General features: G+C 42.7%; 1 protein-coding gene across 2 annotated transcripts in view; it reads left to right on the top strand.

Moving 5' to 3' along the window:
- FBXO38 (F-box protein 38) overlaps positions 1-19,062 on the top strand; it is a 44,061-nt gene that overhangs the window by 9,671 nt on the left and 15,328 nt on the right. For both annotated transcript variants that reach the window (XM_060240607.1, XM_060240606.1), the window contains 10 exons: positions 1,140-1,305; positions 2,216-2,353; positions 3,605-3,742; positions 5,565-5,658; positions 6,152-6,282; positions 10,385-10,555; positions 11,503-11,645; positions 14,864-15,083; positions 15,765-15,884; positions 17,528-17,707. In XM_060240607.1, the coding sequence (XP_060096590.1) occupies positions 1,140-1,305; positions 2,216-2,353; positions 3,605-3,742; positions 5,565-5,658; positions 6,152-6,282; positions 10,385-10,555; positions 11,503-11,645; positions 14,864-15,083; positions 15,765-15,884; positions 17,528-17,707 (1,501 nt within the window). The remainder of the gene's footprint in view (positions 1-1,139; positions 1,306-2,215; positions 2,354-3,604; positions 3,743-5,564; positions 5,659-6,151; positions 6,283-10,384; positions 10,556-11,502; positions 11,646-14,863; positions 15,084-15,764; positions 15,885-17,527; positions 17,708-19,062) is intronic.

Here is a 19,062-nt window from a genome sequence, read left to right as displayed (position 1 = left end):
CAAGGTCAACCTCTGCCAGAGCTATGGCTGACCCAAGGCCATGCCAGCAGGTGCAAGTGGAGGAGTAGGGAATCAAACCCAGTTCTCCCAGATAAGAGTCCGCACACTTAACCACTACACCAAACTGGCTCTGGGAAATAAAAACTTCTATGAAAAGACAGATGGTGCCTTATTTCATTGTTAATGTTCAGCTCTTTTCAGTTAGTTCTGTATGTCATCTGAGCAGCTGAAGCACTTGTAATTTTAATTCAGCTACTATTTTACTTGGCAGCTGCAGTCTTCTGCTTTAATCTGGAATTCTGCCATAAAATCTCTATGGTAACCACAGAGCCAAAATCCATGGCTGAGAAACACAAAGATGTGTACTTATCTGCATGTGATAAAACTTGGTTTCATGATCTGTGGATTACTTGCAGAATGAAGCCATGTGGGTCTAATAGAGTTCAATGGCTATAGAACTATGGGTAGCTGTTTTGTACAGGCTTGCAGAAGCATTGGTAGCTGTCATGTGACATTCATCCCAGCTTTCGCAGCTAGAAGCCATTTTTATTCTCCCTGCAAGTTTATCAGCCGTTTTCTGCCTTTATTTTTTAAACTTAAAACACACAGGTGCACCCACGTACAACTCTAAGGCCCCCCCAAAAAATCACTGCTGTTAAAAAAGGTTCAGATTGTGTGTATAGTGCAGCAGCTGTCACATTTTTTTTTCATTTTATATTTTATGGTGTCATTGTAGCTGTGTGATACTTGCCGTAAGAGTGTCTGTGCCTAAACTTGCTGCTTTAAAAAAGAAACCAACCTAAAAAACCCTTAAAACATGGGCTTTGTGTGATGGAATGGACTTATGGCACTGGATCTGTATCTTTAAGCGATGCTAATGTTCTTGCTTCATTCTTAATTGTTAGCTCCCCTGAATTTATAAAAGAGCAAGGGTAAAATCCCCTTCTCCAACACATGGCTGATTACAAATTCTTACAACAATATGGCCACTATTTGCTTGGGGCACATAAGTTTAGTTTAACTTTTTTTTATTTGATTCTTGGCCTGTAATATAATTTAGTCAAGAGAGGGCTTTTATGGGTGGTGGGTTTTTTCTTTTGTTTTTGTTTTACCTTCACTCTTCTGTTACCTTCCCTTAGGGTGTCGAGACATCCCATCTGGAGCTGGTGGAAGCAATTTGGACGTACATGCCGCAAGTTCACATCCTGGGGAAGTTTCGTAATCGTAACGGCGCTTTCCCGATACCACCTGAAAACAAACTGAAAATACCAATAGGAGCAAAAATTCAGACTTTGCACTTAGTAGGTAAGAATTTAATGAAGTACTTGGTGAATTCAGTTTGTTTGTTTTTTTTAAAAAGCCGTATTATAAGAATATAAGTGTAGGCGTGCGAAATCAGGCCAGTTTTCTGTTTCTAGCAGTGGCCAGTCAGATGTCTCAGGGAGGCCCCCAACCACGACTCTGAGACAGCAGTCCGCACCTGCTAAATGCTCCACAGAACCTGACAGTCAGAGTTCTCAAAATCTTTAAAAAGTCCCTGGACCAAGGGAGGTTAGATTGAAAACAACGAGGGCGCAGGCCTTCTCAACAATGGCTCCCCAATGGTGGAATCAACTACCAGAAGAGGTGCGAGCCCTGCGAGACCTAAATCAGTTTCGCAGGCCTTGCAAAACTGCCCTCTTTCAGCTCACATTAAGATAAAACCCGGGAAACGACATCTAGCCATCCTATACATAGTTTGAACTGTAGCACCGAAATCTATAACTTACAATGGTTTAACTGTTTATCTAATTTTAACTTAATTTATAAATGTAATTTTATCTATTTTAATTGTTTAATTGTTTTGTAGTAATGATTGTATTTTACCGTAATCATGGTACATACCATGTCGTGTTAGCCGCCCTTAGCCTGCCTTCGGCGGGGGAGGGCGGGATATAAAAATAAATTTTTTATTATTATTATTATTATTATCCCAGTTTATTTATTCCAGTAACTGTTTATTTCAGGTTGTGTTTTGTTGCACAGCTGTGTGAATTTGACGTGCACATGCTTGTACTTTCTTAGTTTCTCTGCTGTTTTTTTGCCTTGGGATACAAATCCAAAAACCTCCTACAAAAATTGAGAACAAATTACTTGGAGCAGTAGTGAAATTTTTATCCCTGAAATGTACTGTTGATCTTTGAACCTGACATTGCTTTATATTGCTGCCTTTTAGGAGTTAATGTCCCTGACATCCCTTGTATCCCAATGCTGAGGCATCTGTATCTGAAGTGGGTGAGGCTCACCAAACCACAGCCTTTTAAAGATTTTCTTTGCATCAGCTTACGCACTTTTGTCATGAGAAATTGTGCAGGTAAAAAGAGTCGACCCAGTCACATTTACTTGTATGGGAGTTCAGAAAGTTGACTGTAATACAGTGTTAACATATAACACTTGGTAAAGGGCTGTAGAACATAGCTGTCCTGAATAGTAGAATAGTCATTTTGTTTATTATTGACTCTTCTGCCAACAGTGCCGTGAGAACTGAAGTTCACTTTTGGTGGTGGTTTTCAAGCTCCTGGCAGTTGAGGGGAAGGGAGATGGTGTAAAGGAGATTAGAATTCTGGATAAATTAATCCTCTATGCGGTGTAAGCGTCTCCAGTGTATACCCAGAATATTTGTATCCTACTTTTTATTATATAAAATCAGTTAAATCAGTTGGAGAGCAAGTTTGGTGTAGTGGTTAAGTGTGCGGACTCTTATCTGGGAGAACCAGGTTTGATTCCCCACTCCTCCACTTGCAGCTGCTGGAATGGCCTTGGGTCAGCCATAGCTCTGGCAGAGGTTGTCCTTGAAAGGGCAGCTGCTGTGGGAGCCCTCTCCAGCCCCACCCACCTCACAGGGTGTCTGTTGTGGGGGAGGAAGGGAAAGGAGATTGTGAGCCGCTCTGAGACTCTTCAGAGTGGAGGGCGGGATATAAATCCAATATCTTCATCTACCTCACAGGGTGTCTGTTGTGGGGGAGGAAGGGAAAGGAGATTGTGAGCCGCTCTGAGACTCTTCGGAGTGGAGGGCGGGCTATAAATCCAATATCTTCTTCTTTATCTTCTTAATAATAAATTAAAATTATACCAATTAAAATACAAAAAGTGGATAAAAACAAAAATGGAAGCCATCCACAGGAAGGAACATGAGCCCATCTAGAAGTTGATAGATGGAAATATAAAGACATGGATTCCCATGGAGGATTTCCACAGACAGAAGGGCTTTCCTTCTTGGAGCATGACTTCCTCTCTTGCCCCCTTCATGTTGCAGCCCAAAATTCCCACCCAGTTTCTGCTTCTAGGCCATCAGGAAACCTCAGGAACAGCATGGTGAGGGTGGGATTGGAGGTCAACCACAGGAGGGGGAGTCACCCTCTGCTCCATCCACAGAAATCCTCTGTGGGATCCAGCCCCAAAACTAGCCTATGTATGTGTGTGCTGGCATCTAGCAGTATTCCTATGTGGATATGGCTGCTTAAAATGTCATTGTGTATAATATGTTTCTAAATCCATACCCTAAATCTGTACTTATCTACCCACCCATGATAATACTAACTGCTGAAAATTCTTTCTTTCATAGGACCCACAAATTCATTGAAGTACGTCCCCTTGGTCACAGGCTTGGCTTCTGCCCGAAACCTGGAACATCTAGAATTAGTTCGAGTTCCCTTCCTTGGAGGTCTTATCCAGCATGTTGTAGAAGACAGCTGGAGATCTGGTATGCAGTTTCTTATTTGGGAATGAGAATAGCAAGCAGTTCTCAAAACGGAATTGTTTCCCATTAGTTTTTCACACCGTCTTATAAAAGCGATTATTTTTGTAGTTGTTTTCCAAAAAGTGTCTCTGTTAGTATTTGAAAGTGAGTGAATTTGAATTTCTAATTTCTTCTGCTGTATATTTGAATTTTAAACTCCTGAATATTTTGCTTCAGGCTTAGGGTTGGTTCACCGATGGCCCTCTATATGCATTACACCAGGAGTCCCCAACCCCCAGTCCGCGGACCGGTACCAGTCTAAATCCTATTAGCAACCGGGCTGCCACTCCCTATCCTCCACCCCCACCCCTGCACAACAAGGCTCGGCTCCCCACCACCTCCATGGCCCGCCCCTTCCCTTCCCCAGCACCACGCTGTGCTCCACCACCACCCTCCCTCGCTCACAGGTGCAGAGGATTGACGAGGCTCGGAGTCAGCCCTACCCACTTCGACAGGACCCGGGCTGATTGTAAGTTGTTTGAAGAGCAGACTGGAGGAGGGGTTTCGCCCCCTCCCTCACTTCTGGAAGTGAGAGGGAGAGAAGCCTCTTTCAGCGTGCTATTCAAATAACTTAGAATCAACCCAGGCCGTGTTGAAGCTGCTGGAGTCTCATTGCAGCACCACTCTGAACGTGCAGTGGGGGGGATGAGGCTCGGCTCTACCTGTTTTGGCAGGGCCCGGGCTGATTCTGAGTTATTTGAACAGTGCGCTGGAGGAGGCTTCTCCAGCCTGCTCTTCAAACAACTTACAATTAGCCTGGGCCTTGTCAAAGTGGGTAGGGCTGATTCCGAGCCTCATCGTTCCTCTGATTGTGCGGGTGGGGGAGGGGGGGCAGAGCACGGTGCGGCACGAGGGAGGAGAGGGGGCGGACCGTGGCGGTGGTGGCAAAACCGGTCCCTGGTGCCAAAAAGGTTGGGGACCATTGCATTACACGGATATTGCCGTATAGGTGTGAGGTGTACAATGCCAATTTTTTTTCAACCTGCTCCAGCCTTGCACAAAAATTGAACTATGAATGGGTTTTGCACACAAGTAGATCCCTTGTAGATCCTTCCATTGAGAAAACAGAGGACTATGTGGATGGAATCTAATTGGGTGTGAAAGTATACTGCTTTTTCCAAGGTACAGTAAGAGTCTGTTTATTGAGAAAGAGATGAGTAATATAATATTGCTGTTAATACAGTAACCGCTTGGGAGTGTGGCCCAGGAAGACCACAGACAACATCTGCTACTTTGCAATTAATCTGTTAGATAAAAAGTGCATACTTTACAGCAGGGGTGGCCGACAGTAGCTCTCCAGATGTTTTTTTTGCCTACAACTCCCATCAGCCCCAGCCATTGGCCATTCTGGTTGGGGCTGATGGGAGTTGTAGGCAAAAAAAACATCCGGAGAGCTACCGTTGGCCACCCCTTACTTTACAGTTTTAGAATATCAGCATCTCATTTTTTTTTTTACTGCGTGTACACAGCTCAGAAACAAAATACACACAGCTGACTTTGTACGTCCATGGTGAAAAAGACACATATTTTCATTTGAACCATATAAAGCGCACACTTCTTCCAACTCCTGAGGTGGATGTCTGCTTTGAAAAAAAAAATAACGGATCAGAACAAGATCTGATATATTACTGCTATCATGAGCGCTACCAAGAGTCAACAGAACCTAGCTTAAAAAGAAGCTGGGTTTTTTTGTGTGTGTTCCTCCCTCCCCCCAAAAACACTCATACTCTACACAGTTCTGTGGCGTGTCTTCATACTGCATTATTTCTCTTTCCTGTCAAACTAGGAGGTTTCAGAAATTTGCACACAATCGTTCTGGGAGCTTGCAAGAATGCTCTGGAAGTGGACCTCGGCTACCTCATCATAACCGCTGCACGAAGGTACTTGCATTATGTCCCCAGTCTTCTCTTCTGTTTTCTTTGCCAGCGAATCCTCTTTATGTTAGTAAATTCTGCATTCCAGTTAAAACACCTTAAGCTCCATGCCAAGAGTAACGGCTTCCATGCTCTTCTACCGCAGCCCTTGCTTTCTTCTGGGACACGCTTGGACTGTGTAAAACGAATATAATAATAGCTTTCTCAAAGAGTGCCATTGAAGCGTCTGGTAACTTCCAAAAATAGGTGTCTGCAATGCATTGTCTCATGAGTGTGCCAAGCGTCCGCTCCTTAGACTTCGGTGGAGCAACTTAAGAAAGTGTTTTTGCTATTATCTTAAGAATAAGAGAACCATACTGGAACAGACCAGTGGTCCATCTAGTCCAGCCTCCCATTTCACACATGCCTCATTTGGACCAAAGGTTCTAACCCGCACACATGCACACACTGTGTGTGGAAGGTATGATTTTTTTTCATGCGTTATTTCTCTACTTTTCAGGTTGCATGAAGTACGAATCCAGCCTTCCCTAACCAAAGATGGTGTATTCTCCGCACTAAAAATGGCCGAATTGGAGTTTCCACAATTTGAAACCCTTCATCTAGGATATGTTGATGAGTTTTTGCTGCAGTGTATGAAAATCTTTCCTTTTCTTTTGCGCTCCTGATCAGCTGAGGCAAAATTGGTCTGGGTTTTATCTGTTGATCTTAAGGATAAGCAGAGTAAGGATAAGCAAATTTCCCTCAGTTCCCTTCAGACGGTATTCTGTTCTGTGGTTTCCCTTGGATTCTGCTCTGATATTTTCCCATTCAATGTCCTGCTCTTTCATTTGGCATTAAGGAGTGCTGTGCAGTCCTTGTCTCCTTGGTGTCAGTGAAGATGGAGGACACTGGGAGGGGATGGCGTGTTTATGGGTGTAACAACTCTGCATTTCCTTAATTGGGAAATCTAAGGGAAAGCGTATCTAAGTCTTTACAAGGTTTTATTTAAACACACCCGAGTTCTGTGGGCATATGGATTCTCTCATGTGACTGTATAAGAACTGAAAATAAGAGCAGATTGGCGATTTCGCACTGTGTAACAGCTCTCCAAAGGACAGCTCGTGGAAAGCGAAATTAAAGATAGGGAAATTTCTGATCTGCTTCTGTATATTTATTTTAAAATCACATTGGAGAGCCAGTTTGGTGTAGTGGTTAAGTTGTGCGAACTCTTATCTGGGAGAACTGGGTTTGATTCCCCACTCCTCCAATTGCACCTGCTAGCATGGCCTTGGGTCAGCCAGAGCTCTGGCAGCTGCTGTGAGAGGCCTTTCCAGCCCCACCCACCTTACAGGGTGTCTGTTGTGGGGGAGGAAGGGAAAGGAGATTGTGAGCTGCTCTGAGACTCTTCGGAGTGGAGGGCGGGATATAAATCCAATATCATCTTCATCTTCTTTATTAGAGAATACATGTATCTACATTACACAATGCACGTATCCACCGTACACAATAGAACCACAATACTAGTTGTGATTATACAACTAACAAAAATTCTCCAGTGTCATGTGCACGGCAGTGATCCGTGAGCCCTTGTAAAGATCGAAGTGTGCCTTTCCCTCATTTTCAGAATCCTAGGGTAGCAGAACTGCATACTCATGACACCCATGCATAACCATATACACACATTTTTCTTGCTTGGACTTTAGGTGTAAAGAGTAGTTGAGGTTAGGTGTAAAGAGTAGAGGAAGCGATGTGTGAAGTTCCACTATAGTAGCTGCCGTTTCAAGAAGCAGTTGGGGCAGGAACTCATCAGTTTGAAATTTTGCAGGAAGCGATTCTGCCCTCACCCCTGACCTAAGGCTTGGCGTGTCATATAAACGGCAGATGTGCAGATAGCATGTTTGCATAATACACGAGCAGCTACTCCTTCCTGCCGGTGCTTTCTTAAAACAAGCTGTACTTGGGTTTACTGAAGGAAATCTGGTTCTTCTGACTTCTGCTATCATCAGATGTTTCTGGAGGGATCCGTCACTATTATGTAAATCTGTTGTGTCTCCGGGAACTCTTAAATGAGAATGATATCCCCAATATGAACGGTAACTTCATGAAAATAGCTAGCATGCTAACACAATCCGGTAAAAAGAAAGAAAGAAAACTTGTAGGGAGGGCAGCAAGGGCGTTCTTTCCTTCTGTGATCCACCACCATCAATTCCTCTGTGTCCTCTCTGCCTGTTATTGTTGCACGACTTACCCTTTTTCCCAAAAGAGAGTGTAAGCAAACAGAGAGGCAGGTACCGTAGCACGCACCTGTATTTTCCCAGCCTGGGAAACAGTGGATACAAATATATCAAAAATATTGTGCAAATCACACTATTAAACAGCTAGTACAAATTAAATTATATTATGTAGGAATATACAAAGATTATCATATATCCAAAACATTTTAGCCACACAGAAGTCTCAAAAATATTGTTTCAGGGAGGACCCTTCAAAGTCTCTTAATTTCACAAAGAGAGCACCCAAAGAGGGTATTAACGGCCGTTAACTGAGATACTGAAATGGGCGCCTGAGAGAAAACTTGGCTGTGAATCTCAGTTGGCTTATGAGGAAGCTGCAGGAGCAGCGGAACGCAATTAAAAAACGGTGGTTGCGTGGAGGCAAGAATTTTTCCTTCGGAAGCTGACAAGCAACGGAGGGACTCCTTTGGAACTTTGCTTTTGAGTCTTAGTACTCTCTTTGTGAAATTAAGAGACTTTGAGGGGTCCTCCCTGAAATAATACTTTTGAGACTTCTGTGTGGCTAAAATGTTTTGGATATACGATAATCTTTGTATGTTTCTATGTAATATAATTTAATTTGTACTAGCTATTTAATAGTGTGATTTGCACAATATTTTTGGTATATTTGTATTTTGTATGTTGTGCTGCTATTGTCTTTTGCATTTGGGAAACAGTGGAGGCTTATAGCTGCCGCTGGTTTCCGGGTTGGTATGCTTTGCGTCCTAGAGAGAGCACTGCCTGTCCCACTCTGGGAGTGAGGGAAGGGGCGGCACATGCGTTTTGCACTTAGAAGCTCACTTTAGAGATCCACCCGACAAAGTGGCAAATTATGCATATGCCCTCAAGCTCTGGAGAGGTCTCATATCAGTGCCTGAGTTGGGAGGTTGACTGCAATGCTGTTATGTTCTTATGTCTCCTTTCGACCCCCAAATCTGCAGCCCATTGCTCCTGCCACTCTTTGAGATGGGACACAGTTCAACTTGAGAACAACAGGATTAGGTCCAGCAAGTCCCCTATAAAGCAACAGAGGACTTGAAAGCATGAGAGGGGGGAAGCTGACTGAACACATGAAACTGCCTTGAGAGACAGTTTGGTGTAGTGGTTAAGTGTGCAGATTCTTATCTGGGAGAACCGGGTTTGATTCCCCACTCTTCCACTTGCACCTGCTGGCATGGCCTTGGGTCAGCCATAGCTCTGGCAGAGGTTGTCCTTGAAAGGGCAGCTGCTGTGAGAGCCCTCTCCAGCCCCACCCACCTCACAGGGTGTCTGTTGTGGGGGAGGAAGGGAAAGGAGATTGTGAGCCCCTCTGAGACTCTCGGGGTGGAGGGCGGGATATAAATCCAATATCTTCATCTACCTCACAGGGTGTCTGTTGTGGGGGAGGAAGGGAAAGGAGATTGTGAGCCCCTCTGAGACTCTCGGGGTGGAGGGCGGGATATAAATCCAATATCTTCATCTACCTCACAGAGTCTGTTATGGGGGAGGAAGGTAAAGGAGATTGTGAGCCGCTCTGAGACTCTTCAGAGTGGAGGGCGGGATATAAATCCAATATCATCTTCTTCTTCTGCCTTTTACTGAATCAGACCTGTAGTCCATCATGGTCAGTACTACCTAGTAAGGGTGGCAGAGTCTCTCCAGGGTCTCATGCATAGGCCTTTAACTTCATCTACCACTTGGCCCTTTTAACTGGAAATGATGGAGATTGAACCTGGAAACTTCTGCATACCAATGCGGATGCTCTACCGCTGAGCCGTAGCCCCTTTATTCATTCCCTCCACTCGCGCTTAACTATCTAAACCCACTTTTGCCACTGCAAAGGTTATAACTGGTATTGGAGTCCCACTGGGTGAAACGAAGGGAAAAGGCAATGTATGGTTAAATAGAAGGGTTCCTCCCCTATACAGTCATGTTGCTCTTATATTGCCCTTTGTCCTGCCACTCTATAGAAATTTAGGAGCAAGCCTGATCTTGCATATGGAGTCGTTTGTGTCTCAGCTGGTGTAGTGCAAGCATAGGGAAGTTTGGGAGAATAGGAGCATTAATTAGAGCAATCCATATCCATATGAAGCTGCCTTATACTGAACCAGACCCTTGGTCCATCAAAGTCAGTATTGTCTTCTCAGACTGGCAGCGGCTCTCCAGGGTCTCAAGCTGAGGTTTTTCATACCTATTTGCCTGGACCCTTTTTTGGAGATGCCGGGGATTGAACCTGGGACCTTCTGCTTCCCAAGCAGATGCTCTACCACTGAGCCACCGTCCCTCCCCAATCACAAATAAAGGCTCAGTTGGATGCGAGCTTCTGACCTTCTGAAGCATCTGCTTGTTTTTCTTTCAAGGCTTCGTTCCATCTGTTTTGGTCCAGCCATTTTTAGCAAGTCAACCACAGTTTTAAGTAACATAATTGTAACTGGTGGCCCGACTGAATTTCTGTTAGTGACAGGAGCCCATAGCTAAAATCTCTGTTTTTCTGTATGTAGGTAAAATGATCAATGCGGATCTCGTGAAGTATGGCTTAGCTGATGTCGTTGAAAATCCGGGAATAATTACTGATATAGGAATGAAAGCAGTGAATGAAGTCTTCTCTTCCATTAAATACCTTGTCATATACAACTGTCCGCATCTACATAACCCAAGCAGTTGGATCACAGGTATTGCATGCATTAAAATGTAGCCGCATACTGGCCGATTATATTTCTTCATGTGATCATGGTCAGTGGTCGTTACAGTCCTTTATTAGACTCTGTAAGTATCATTATAGCCAGTATCAGGACACCCAGTTTGGTGTAGTGGTTAAGTGTGCGGACTCTTATCTGGGAGAACCGGGTTTGATTCCCCACTCCTCCACTTGCACCTGCTGGCATGGCCTTGGGTCAGCCATAGCTCTGGCAGAAGTTGTCCTTGAAAGGGAAGCTGCTGTGAGAGCCCTCTCCAGCCCCACCCACCTCACAGGGTGTCTGTTGTGGGGGAGGAAGGTAAAGGAGACTGTGAGCCGCTCTGAGACTCTTCGGAGTGGAGGGCGGGATATAAATCCAATATCTTCTTTTTCTTCTTATATTCCTACTATTGATGGTTATGGTGATCCAAAGTGGAAGTTAATTTTTGTGTTTGAAATACCTAATTATCTGAAGATTTCTCTAGTTATATTTGAGCCTCTGTGGCTGTATGTAAATGTATGATTTTAATCTGAATTCAGTAATCAGCGGGTGCATCAGAGTAACATATGAACACATTGAACATATGGAGCTGCCTTATACTGAATCAGACCCTGGGTCCATCAAAGTCAGTATTGTCTTCGCAGACGGGCAGCGCTTTCCAGGGTCTCAAGCTGAGGTTTTTCACACCTATTTGCCTGGACCCTTTTTTGGAGATGCCGGGGATTGAACCTGGGACCTTCTGCTTACCAAGCAGATGCTCTACCACTGAGCCACCATCCCTCCACAGAAAATACAGCTTTTTAAAAAGTATAGTAACAATGGAGAAAGCCTTTGAAGCAGTGAGGGAAGGCTTATGATTTACTTGCATTTGGAAGGAGTTGGTGGGAAATTTATTAGGTAAGAAAACCTGTAGTAAGCCCACTTTTCTACTTTTTCCATAGATCACTCAAGATGGACTCGGTTGTTTGATCTCACCTTAGTAAGATGTCATGCAATAAAACTAGACTCTTTTAGTCAGTTTATTGAGTTGCTGCCAAGCCTGGAATTTATCTCTCTGGACCAGATGTTTCGGGAACCTCCCAAGGTTAGTGGTGGTTGTTTTAACATTTGCTCTGCATGTGTGTGTTTTTTAAAAAGCCCCAAAATAATATGAAAACACCTTTTCTGGCATGCACTTTTAAAAATTCTAATAGTTTTGCTGCTGACTGGCTTTAAGCAAATTAAAATAGTTGAGTGACTAGCTTGGGAACACAGTAATTCCTGAAAATGCAAACTTGTTCACTCCAGTTACTTATAACAGGACTAAGGCAAGCATGGTGCAGATTATTAGACTACTTATCTAAAAAAGAGGATACATTGTTTTAAGGCTCTTATTTTGCTAGAGGTCTCCTTGCCCTGTATGTCATTTTGGCTCTGCCCATTATTTTTGTTTTGATGCTTAAGAAGATATGCCAAGGGCTCCCGGAGTGTATTAAAATTGAACTGCACAAATAGTGAGCAGTGCACAGAGGTCTGCGACTAGATTGCATGTTTCTGTACATATCCGTACGTAGCCCTCACACCTCTATGAGTCTGTCTGTATTCTCTTCCTTAAATGCTGCGTTCTCCTCAAGTGCTTTGATGTTGTTATTTGAAGCCGAGAGGTAGAGGAGGACAACGATAATGCATTTGGGGAACCTGTAATGGAGAGCTTCTTTCCTTCCTTGAGCAATGCCGTTTCCTCTTTTTGGGAGACATCTTTGCCATTATGACGTTAGATGCTACTGTTCAGTTCCTGCACTCATCTCAGCCTTAATATACCTAGCAACTAATATACCCCTTACTAGGGAAACTAAGCAAACCCACTGGAAATAAAAGAGAGAGAAAAATCAGTAGGTGGTTGTGTTGTTGTTTTTTAAAGTGCATGAATATTTATTGAGCATATTGTTTTTTCTCCAGTGGGGGCCCAAAGCAGCTGCCAATACGCAGAGAGAATATTTTGTGTTTGTTTTTTTTAAAAAGACGAGGGAGGCTTCTTTTTTTATCTGTTTCAAACAATTTTATTAGTAACATATGGTAATATATTCAGTTTCTTACATCATTAATAACTACTTTTTTTTCTCTATCCCATATATTACTTTCTACCTACCCCTCCCCCCATTACTTGACCCTCCGCCGGTGTACAATACTTAAAACATTATTATTAAAGGTACGCTTAATTAATAAAAACCAAAATTCATATCCTCCTCCCTCTTATATTTAGTCATTATCAAAAATTGTCCAATATCATTTTATTTTCCACTCTTTTTCTACGTATCTTCTGAACTTCTTCCACTCCATCTTAAATACTTCTAAATCATAGTCTCTTAAGGTTCTTGTTAACGTGTCCATTTCACTCCATGTCATGACTTTTACAATCCAGTTCTATAAGAGGAGGGAGGCTTCTGATAGTCCAGCAGGCCTTCTAGTGGGTCTTCTACCCAGCTGTAGGCCTGATTCTCAGGCTAAGAACTGAAGGACAAAAGCCCGTTGACTTGTGCCTCCAGGCATTGACAAGCCTTCCTCTCTGTGCAGAGACGAGGAGGACAAATTCAGTGAGATGTTGTTTAGCTGCTGTTAACTAGCAGGATCTTCCCCCAGTTCCCCCCCCCCCCCCCCCGCCATCAGCATAATTATTATCTGGAAATGTGATTGTTTCCCTGAACACTATATTGTCACTCAGAGGAGAGGATTCCAAGAGGATGAGGATGAGATGGGGAGGGACTAGGTACATGCTCACCGTTTGATAGTCATCTCATCAGCTGTTGTGTGTTTATGAACTTTAAGAACCCATGTTGTGCTAGTGTTTCCTAATGCTGTATCCTAATGGCTGGATAACAGCTCCCTGATCTTGGCTGTAGATTGTCACTTGATACTGAACTGATAGTCAGTAGAAGTGCAACTTTTGAATAAGAACATAAGAGAAGCCATGTTGCTCCATATTTTTATCTAACCCCCTCTTGAAGCTGGCTATGCTTGTAGCCGCCACCACCTCCTGTGGCAGTGAATTCCACATGTCAATCACCCTTTGGGTGAAGAAGTACCTCCTTTTATCCGTTCTAACCCGACTGCTCAGCAATTTCATGGAATGCCCACGAGTTCTTGTATTGTGAGAAAGGGAGAAAAGTACTTCTTTCTCTACCTTCTCCATCCCATGCATTATCTTGTAAACCTCTATCATGTCACCCCGCAGTCGACGTTTCTCCAAGGTAAAGAGCTCCAAGCGTTTTAACCTTTCTTCATAGGGAAAGTTTTTCAAACCTTTAATCATTCTAGAATAGCTAGACATCTTGATCAACTGGCTTGTTTGTTTCATCTCTCTGAACAGCCTTAACAGACAGGATTTATGCTATGGTTTTGTCCTCTGAGGACAGGAGCTTTGAAATAGCTGTGGAGAGATCAGAGATGGCACACTCAGAGCTCAGGTGTCACTGTAATTGCAGTAGTGCATGTCAGTGTGGAATCACCTGCCCTGCAGGTTTCTCTGTGTAAGAAGCAGTTGGATTGAAGCCGGCTCCCTCCTGTAGCAGAAGGGAGACGCTGGATCCAGTCCATTGTGATGTCTTTAAAGTGAAGACATTGTTCATGTTTAAACAATTTTATTGATAACATATGGTAACAGTATCTAATTATATCATTACTATCTCTAACCCATATGATATTTTCCAATCCCCCCTCCCTCCGTTACTAGACTCCTGCCGAGGTTATATACTTAAGTTCAATTATAAAGATACCCTTAACCAATCAAAGTTCAATATCTTTCTTTTCTCATATTCATGTTAAAAAATTGTCCAATGTCTTTTTACATTCCACTCTTTCTCTATATATCCTCTAAATTTCTTCCACTCCTTTTTGAACACATCCAAATCATAATCTCTTAAAGTTCTTGTTAATTTGTCCATCTCACTCCACGATAAAACTTTCACAATCCAATCCCATTTCTCTGGTACTTTTTCTTGTTTCCACAACTGCGCATACAATGTCCTGGCAGCTGAGAGCAAGTACCAAATTAGAGTTCTATCTTCTTTTGGAAATTTTTCCATTTGTAATCCCAGCAGAAAAGTCTCTGCAACTTTCTTAAAGTCGTATCCCAAAATTTTAGGTCTCTCTGTGTAAGAAACAGTTGGATTGAAGCCGGCTCCCTCCTGTAGCAGAAGGGAGACGCTGGAGCCAGTCCATTGCGATGTCTTTAAAGTGAAGACATTGTTGGTAGTATTGTGTGGTTGTTTTATTTTGTTTTAGAATCCTGTGCAGGTTGCCCTTAGTCTTTGCCTTGTATTTCAGGGATGTGCTCGAGTAGGTCTGAGTGCTGGCACAGGAATTGGTGTGTCCTCCGCCTTGGTCAGCAATCAGAACTCCAACAATGAAAACGACAACAATAACAATCACCAGAACAATAATGCAAACATACATCATAACAACAACCACCAGCAGCAAAACGACCAGAATGAGAATGAGTTGCAGCAGGAGGAACAGGCCGAAGAGCAGCAGATTGCAGCAGAGGGTAAATAAACTCGAACGGTTTTGCTTCGTCGTTTTTCATTGCTCCTTAGCAGTTATTGATGGCGAGCGTTTAATGCCCCCCGAATTGTTAAGAGATGATTTGAGAGTCGTAAGTTTTTAAAATTCGTCGTGTCCGCAGGGAAAAATGAATTTTTGAAAAACTCAGTTGCGTCTCTACAACGTCTAGTAACACGTTCCTGTTATGTGCATCGTCTTACACACCATTCCTTTTGACCTGTCAGCGTTGTGGCTTTCCAGGCCACAGCAATATAGTTTTAAGCAAGCTTATCATCTTTTACTTCTGCTTACCGATGCCAGCAAAACTTAATGCTGCCTTTGGTACAGTAAACATCATACATTTTTCTATAGCTAGAAAGAGAACGCACATTAGTATTCTAGTGCCTCAGTGGAGATAATTTTTTCTGCTTTTCGTTTAAAGGCCATACTTTCTGTCCTGAGAAGCCCCTGTAGATGCCTTTATGGTGCAGAGCCATCAAAAGTGAAAACTAGATCTTCCAAATACCCCAAGAGCCTACTTTATGCGTTTTCCTGGACCACAGACAGATGTTCTTCCTAAAGTTGAACTACTTCGAAGTCTTGCTAAGATCACCATGCAGCTATGCTTGAATTGTTTCCGCTGGCTCATCTTTCTTGTCTGAGTGGTTCTTATCTCCCTTTGCAGCACTGAACGATATAGAGGAGGCAGCGCAAGAAGATGGAGTGGCTCTGGCAGAGAGCCACAGTGAAGCCTCTGCAACAAATCAGGCACTCCTTCCCATGGAGGTTGATGAGGAACAAGCAGGTAACTCATGTCAGCATCCCTCCCGCAGTTTTCACTAGCTCACTGAACCATTCTGCTATGGTATATTGCAGTAGATTTTATTTTAGTGGAATACAAAGTATTAAGAACAATGAAATAGCTTTTAATTGGCAGTGATGGCTGATACTAGTAACAGTAAGCAATACTGAACAATTGTTTCAGATATTCAGAGTAGGAATGGGCACGAACCCCAAAAACCTGTCCTGAACTGGCAAGTTCAGATTCAAAGGGGGGTTGATTTGCCAGGGAAGCGTTAAACGGTTGCCAGCCATTTTAACCCATCGGTTTCATTTCCCCGTGCTTCAAAGCGGGGGGAGGGGAGCGAAACAGATGGGTTTAATAGCTCACAGGCATTTAAACCTAACGGCTGATGGACCATTTAAACCTAACCTCTGCCATTTCAACCTAACAGCATCGTGGGTTTCATTTTGAGATAATGTAATCTTGGCAGCACTTTTGTAAGGCAGACAAATATTGTCATCTCAGTATTGCTGATATGGGGACTGAGGAGGGCCATTTTGATATGATATGAGCATATGGAGATAAAATGCAGAACCCCAAATAACTGCACAGCACACTTACAATGGAGAGGAGAAATCTTTGGATTCTGAGTGGAGTTAATGCGACGTAGTAACTAAGGACAGGTAGTAGTTGAATGGATTCGAAAACGGCCAAGCCCCCAGAGTCACAAAAATATAGAACTCTGCTTTTGTGATTGATTAAAAGTCCAGCCTTATTGGAATCTTCTGTTTTTAAAAGACATTTTTATCTCTTTCCTGCCATGTAGAAGGAGAATTCCATCAGCCCTAGATTTTCTAGAAACCTATCTAGTTCTGACAGAATCCTCTTCCTTCATGCTCTTGAGACTGTGGATCATTCAGTCAGGAACAGCAGCAGAGTACAGTTTATATCTATTTTTTGGTAACAGTCATAAAAAAATTTTGGATTTTTTTTTTGACTGCCTGATAGTCAAAGGGTGTTTTAAAAAGATTGCAGTCTCTTCGGACACCTTTCAGGTGGACTCACTGCTTGGAGAAGGTGTTTAAAGGGACTGCAAGCTCTTTAAATGCCTTCAGAGTTCACTCGTAGCTTGGAGAAGGACTGCGATCCCTTTCAACGCCCGTTTTTTCTCCTCCATTGAAAGCAGTGGAGGGTGGGGGCACCTTCTTTGGGTGTAACTGATGACACCCCCAGTCCTGTCTTTTTGAAACTTGGCGGGCGGGGGCGTTGAGGAGAAGCACCAACAGCTATGCTGCAGATTTGGTGCCTTTACCTCAAAAAACAGGCCTCCTCCAGCCCCAGTTATCCCTTGATTGATAAATGGCCCCCATAAAGTATAATGGAGCTGGGAAAAAAATCTGAACACCGTACTGGTATTGGGCTTTGAGAATATTGGGAAATATCGATATTTTTCGCGTTCGGTGTATTCAAACCTGAAAAATATTGATTTTTTTTTCATACCCCTAGTCTGCAGTAGTTTACCAACAGCAGATTGTCCCAAAGCTAGCTGGTCTGGACCTATGCTTAGAATCCAAAAGAAGAGGGAATAAGCTGCTTAGCCGAGGCAAACCTGACAGCACTGTCTCTGGCAAGAATACTGACCCGTTGGTGGAACTCTTTTCCAGGACCCAGTGGCCTTCAGCCCAATGTAAAGCTAGCACCTATTACCGTTCATGACTCAGATAGCGAAGATGAAGATGAAAACATAGCGACCTCAAGATCCTACATTACAAACAGCATTGCACAAAATTATTCAGACGGAGAAGAGAAAATAAGAGAGCCTGTGGAAATCCGGGAGCCTTCAGGTGAGAGTTTGGATCTGTTCTCTTTCACGATTGTAGTAAAAATAGTCCTTTTTGAGCTAAAAGCATATGATCCATGACAGGAACCTTACTATTGGATGGAGGTAGGCTTACCCTATCTTTTCATTGGCAGTCTTTGGTATTTCTATAAAAAAGTCTTCTTGGCTTTTGTGATTGATTAAAAGACCAGCCTTAATGGAATCTTCTGTTTTTAAAATGCATTTTTATCTCTTTCCTACCATGTAGAAGGAGAATACCATCAGCCCTAGATCTTCTAGAAACCTATCTAGTTCTGACAGAATCCTCTTCCTTCATGCTTTTGAGACTGTGGATCATTCAGTCAGGAATGGAAGCAGAGCACAGTTTATATCTGTTCTTTTGTAACAGTAATGAATTAAATTGGGTGTGTACAGAGAAGTTTTATACAGAAGTTTAAATGCTCTGTCAGCTTATTCTGAGATTTACCAAGTCCATTTATTTTCTTTTTAAAATTGAATTGTCCTCTGGTGATCTCAGGACTATGTATGTTTGTAGTTTTTTTATAGGTATGTTTGTAGGGGTTTTTTTGGAAAACAAATATATTTATACTATTAAATGCCATAAATATGACAAAGCACTTTTTATGTGCTAATGAAGTTATAGATGATGCATATATTGTTAATCAGTAAGTGAACCTTACGGTCGATAGGAAAATAAGTATGACATAATTTCAGTTTTCCCCCATAGGTTTTTTTTTTTCTTTTTTGGAAGGGGGGCGTTTTCCCCCTTGTGGTTTCAAAATTTCCAGAAATTTTACATCTCTAGTAATGTCTGCATATATTAGAAAGAACCTATCAAAAATCTGTTTGCTGTCAACTATTGCAAGAAATGCCCTGGGTAAATAAAATGCATATCCAATAAAAGTAGGGTTGATACACTTGAACAGGATGTCATTTGACCGGATAGGTACTGTAGAAGACTGCTAACTATATAAACAAATGTGATCTGCCTAAGCTGACTAATGAATATAATTTGTTTTAATAGTTTTCCGTTTTCTGTGATGTGGAAAAGTTAACTTTTCCCATTGCCTTATAGCGTTCTTACGGAGAAAGCAAAACAGTTTATTTCACAGGCAGTGCTACAAAACGATGCTGCCAAGTGAGCCAGTTATAATCACATTCTCCACTTTTATTCTGTATCTGATGACACTCGGGGTGTACCTATAACAGGGTGTACCTATTTTAGCATCCGGGACTGGGTGATTCACTATGCAGTCAATTTCCCATTTCAAATTCTCCCAGTGGTTCAAATTGTTCACAAGGGACCATGTTAGAGCCTCTGTTTGGTTAATATTCCTTCTCCCAACATGAGAATAGCCT

Source organism: Heteronotia binoei, chromosome 5 (assembly GCF_032191835.1).
Source record: "Heteronotia binoei isolate CCM8104 ecotype False Entrance Well chromosome 5, APGP_CSIRO_Hbin_v1, whole genome shotgun sequence".
In the NCBI taxonomy this organism is placed as follows: Eukaryota; Metazoa; Chordata; class Lepidosauria; order Squamata; family Gekkonidae; genus Heteronotia; species Heteronotia binoei.
The sequence above is the reverse complement of the archived record's forward strand: the minus strand, read 5'-3'. Positions and strand labels throughout refer to the sequence as shown.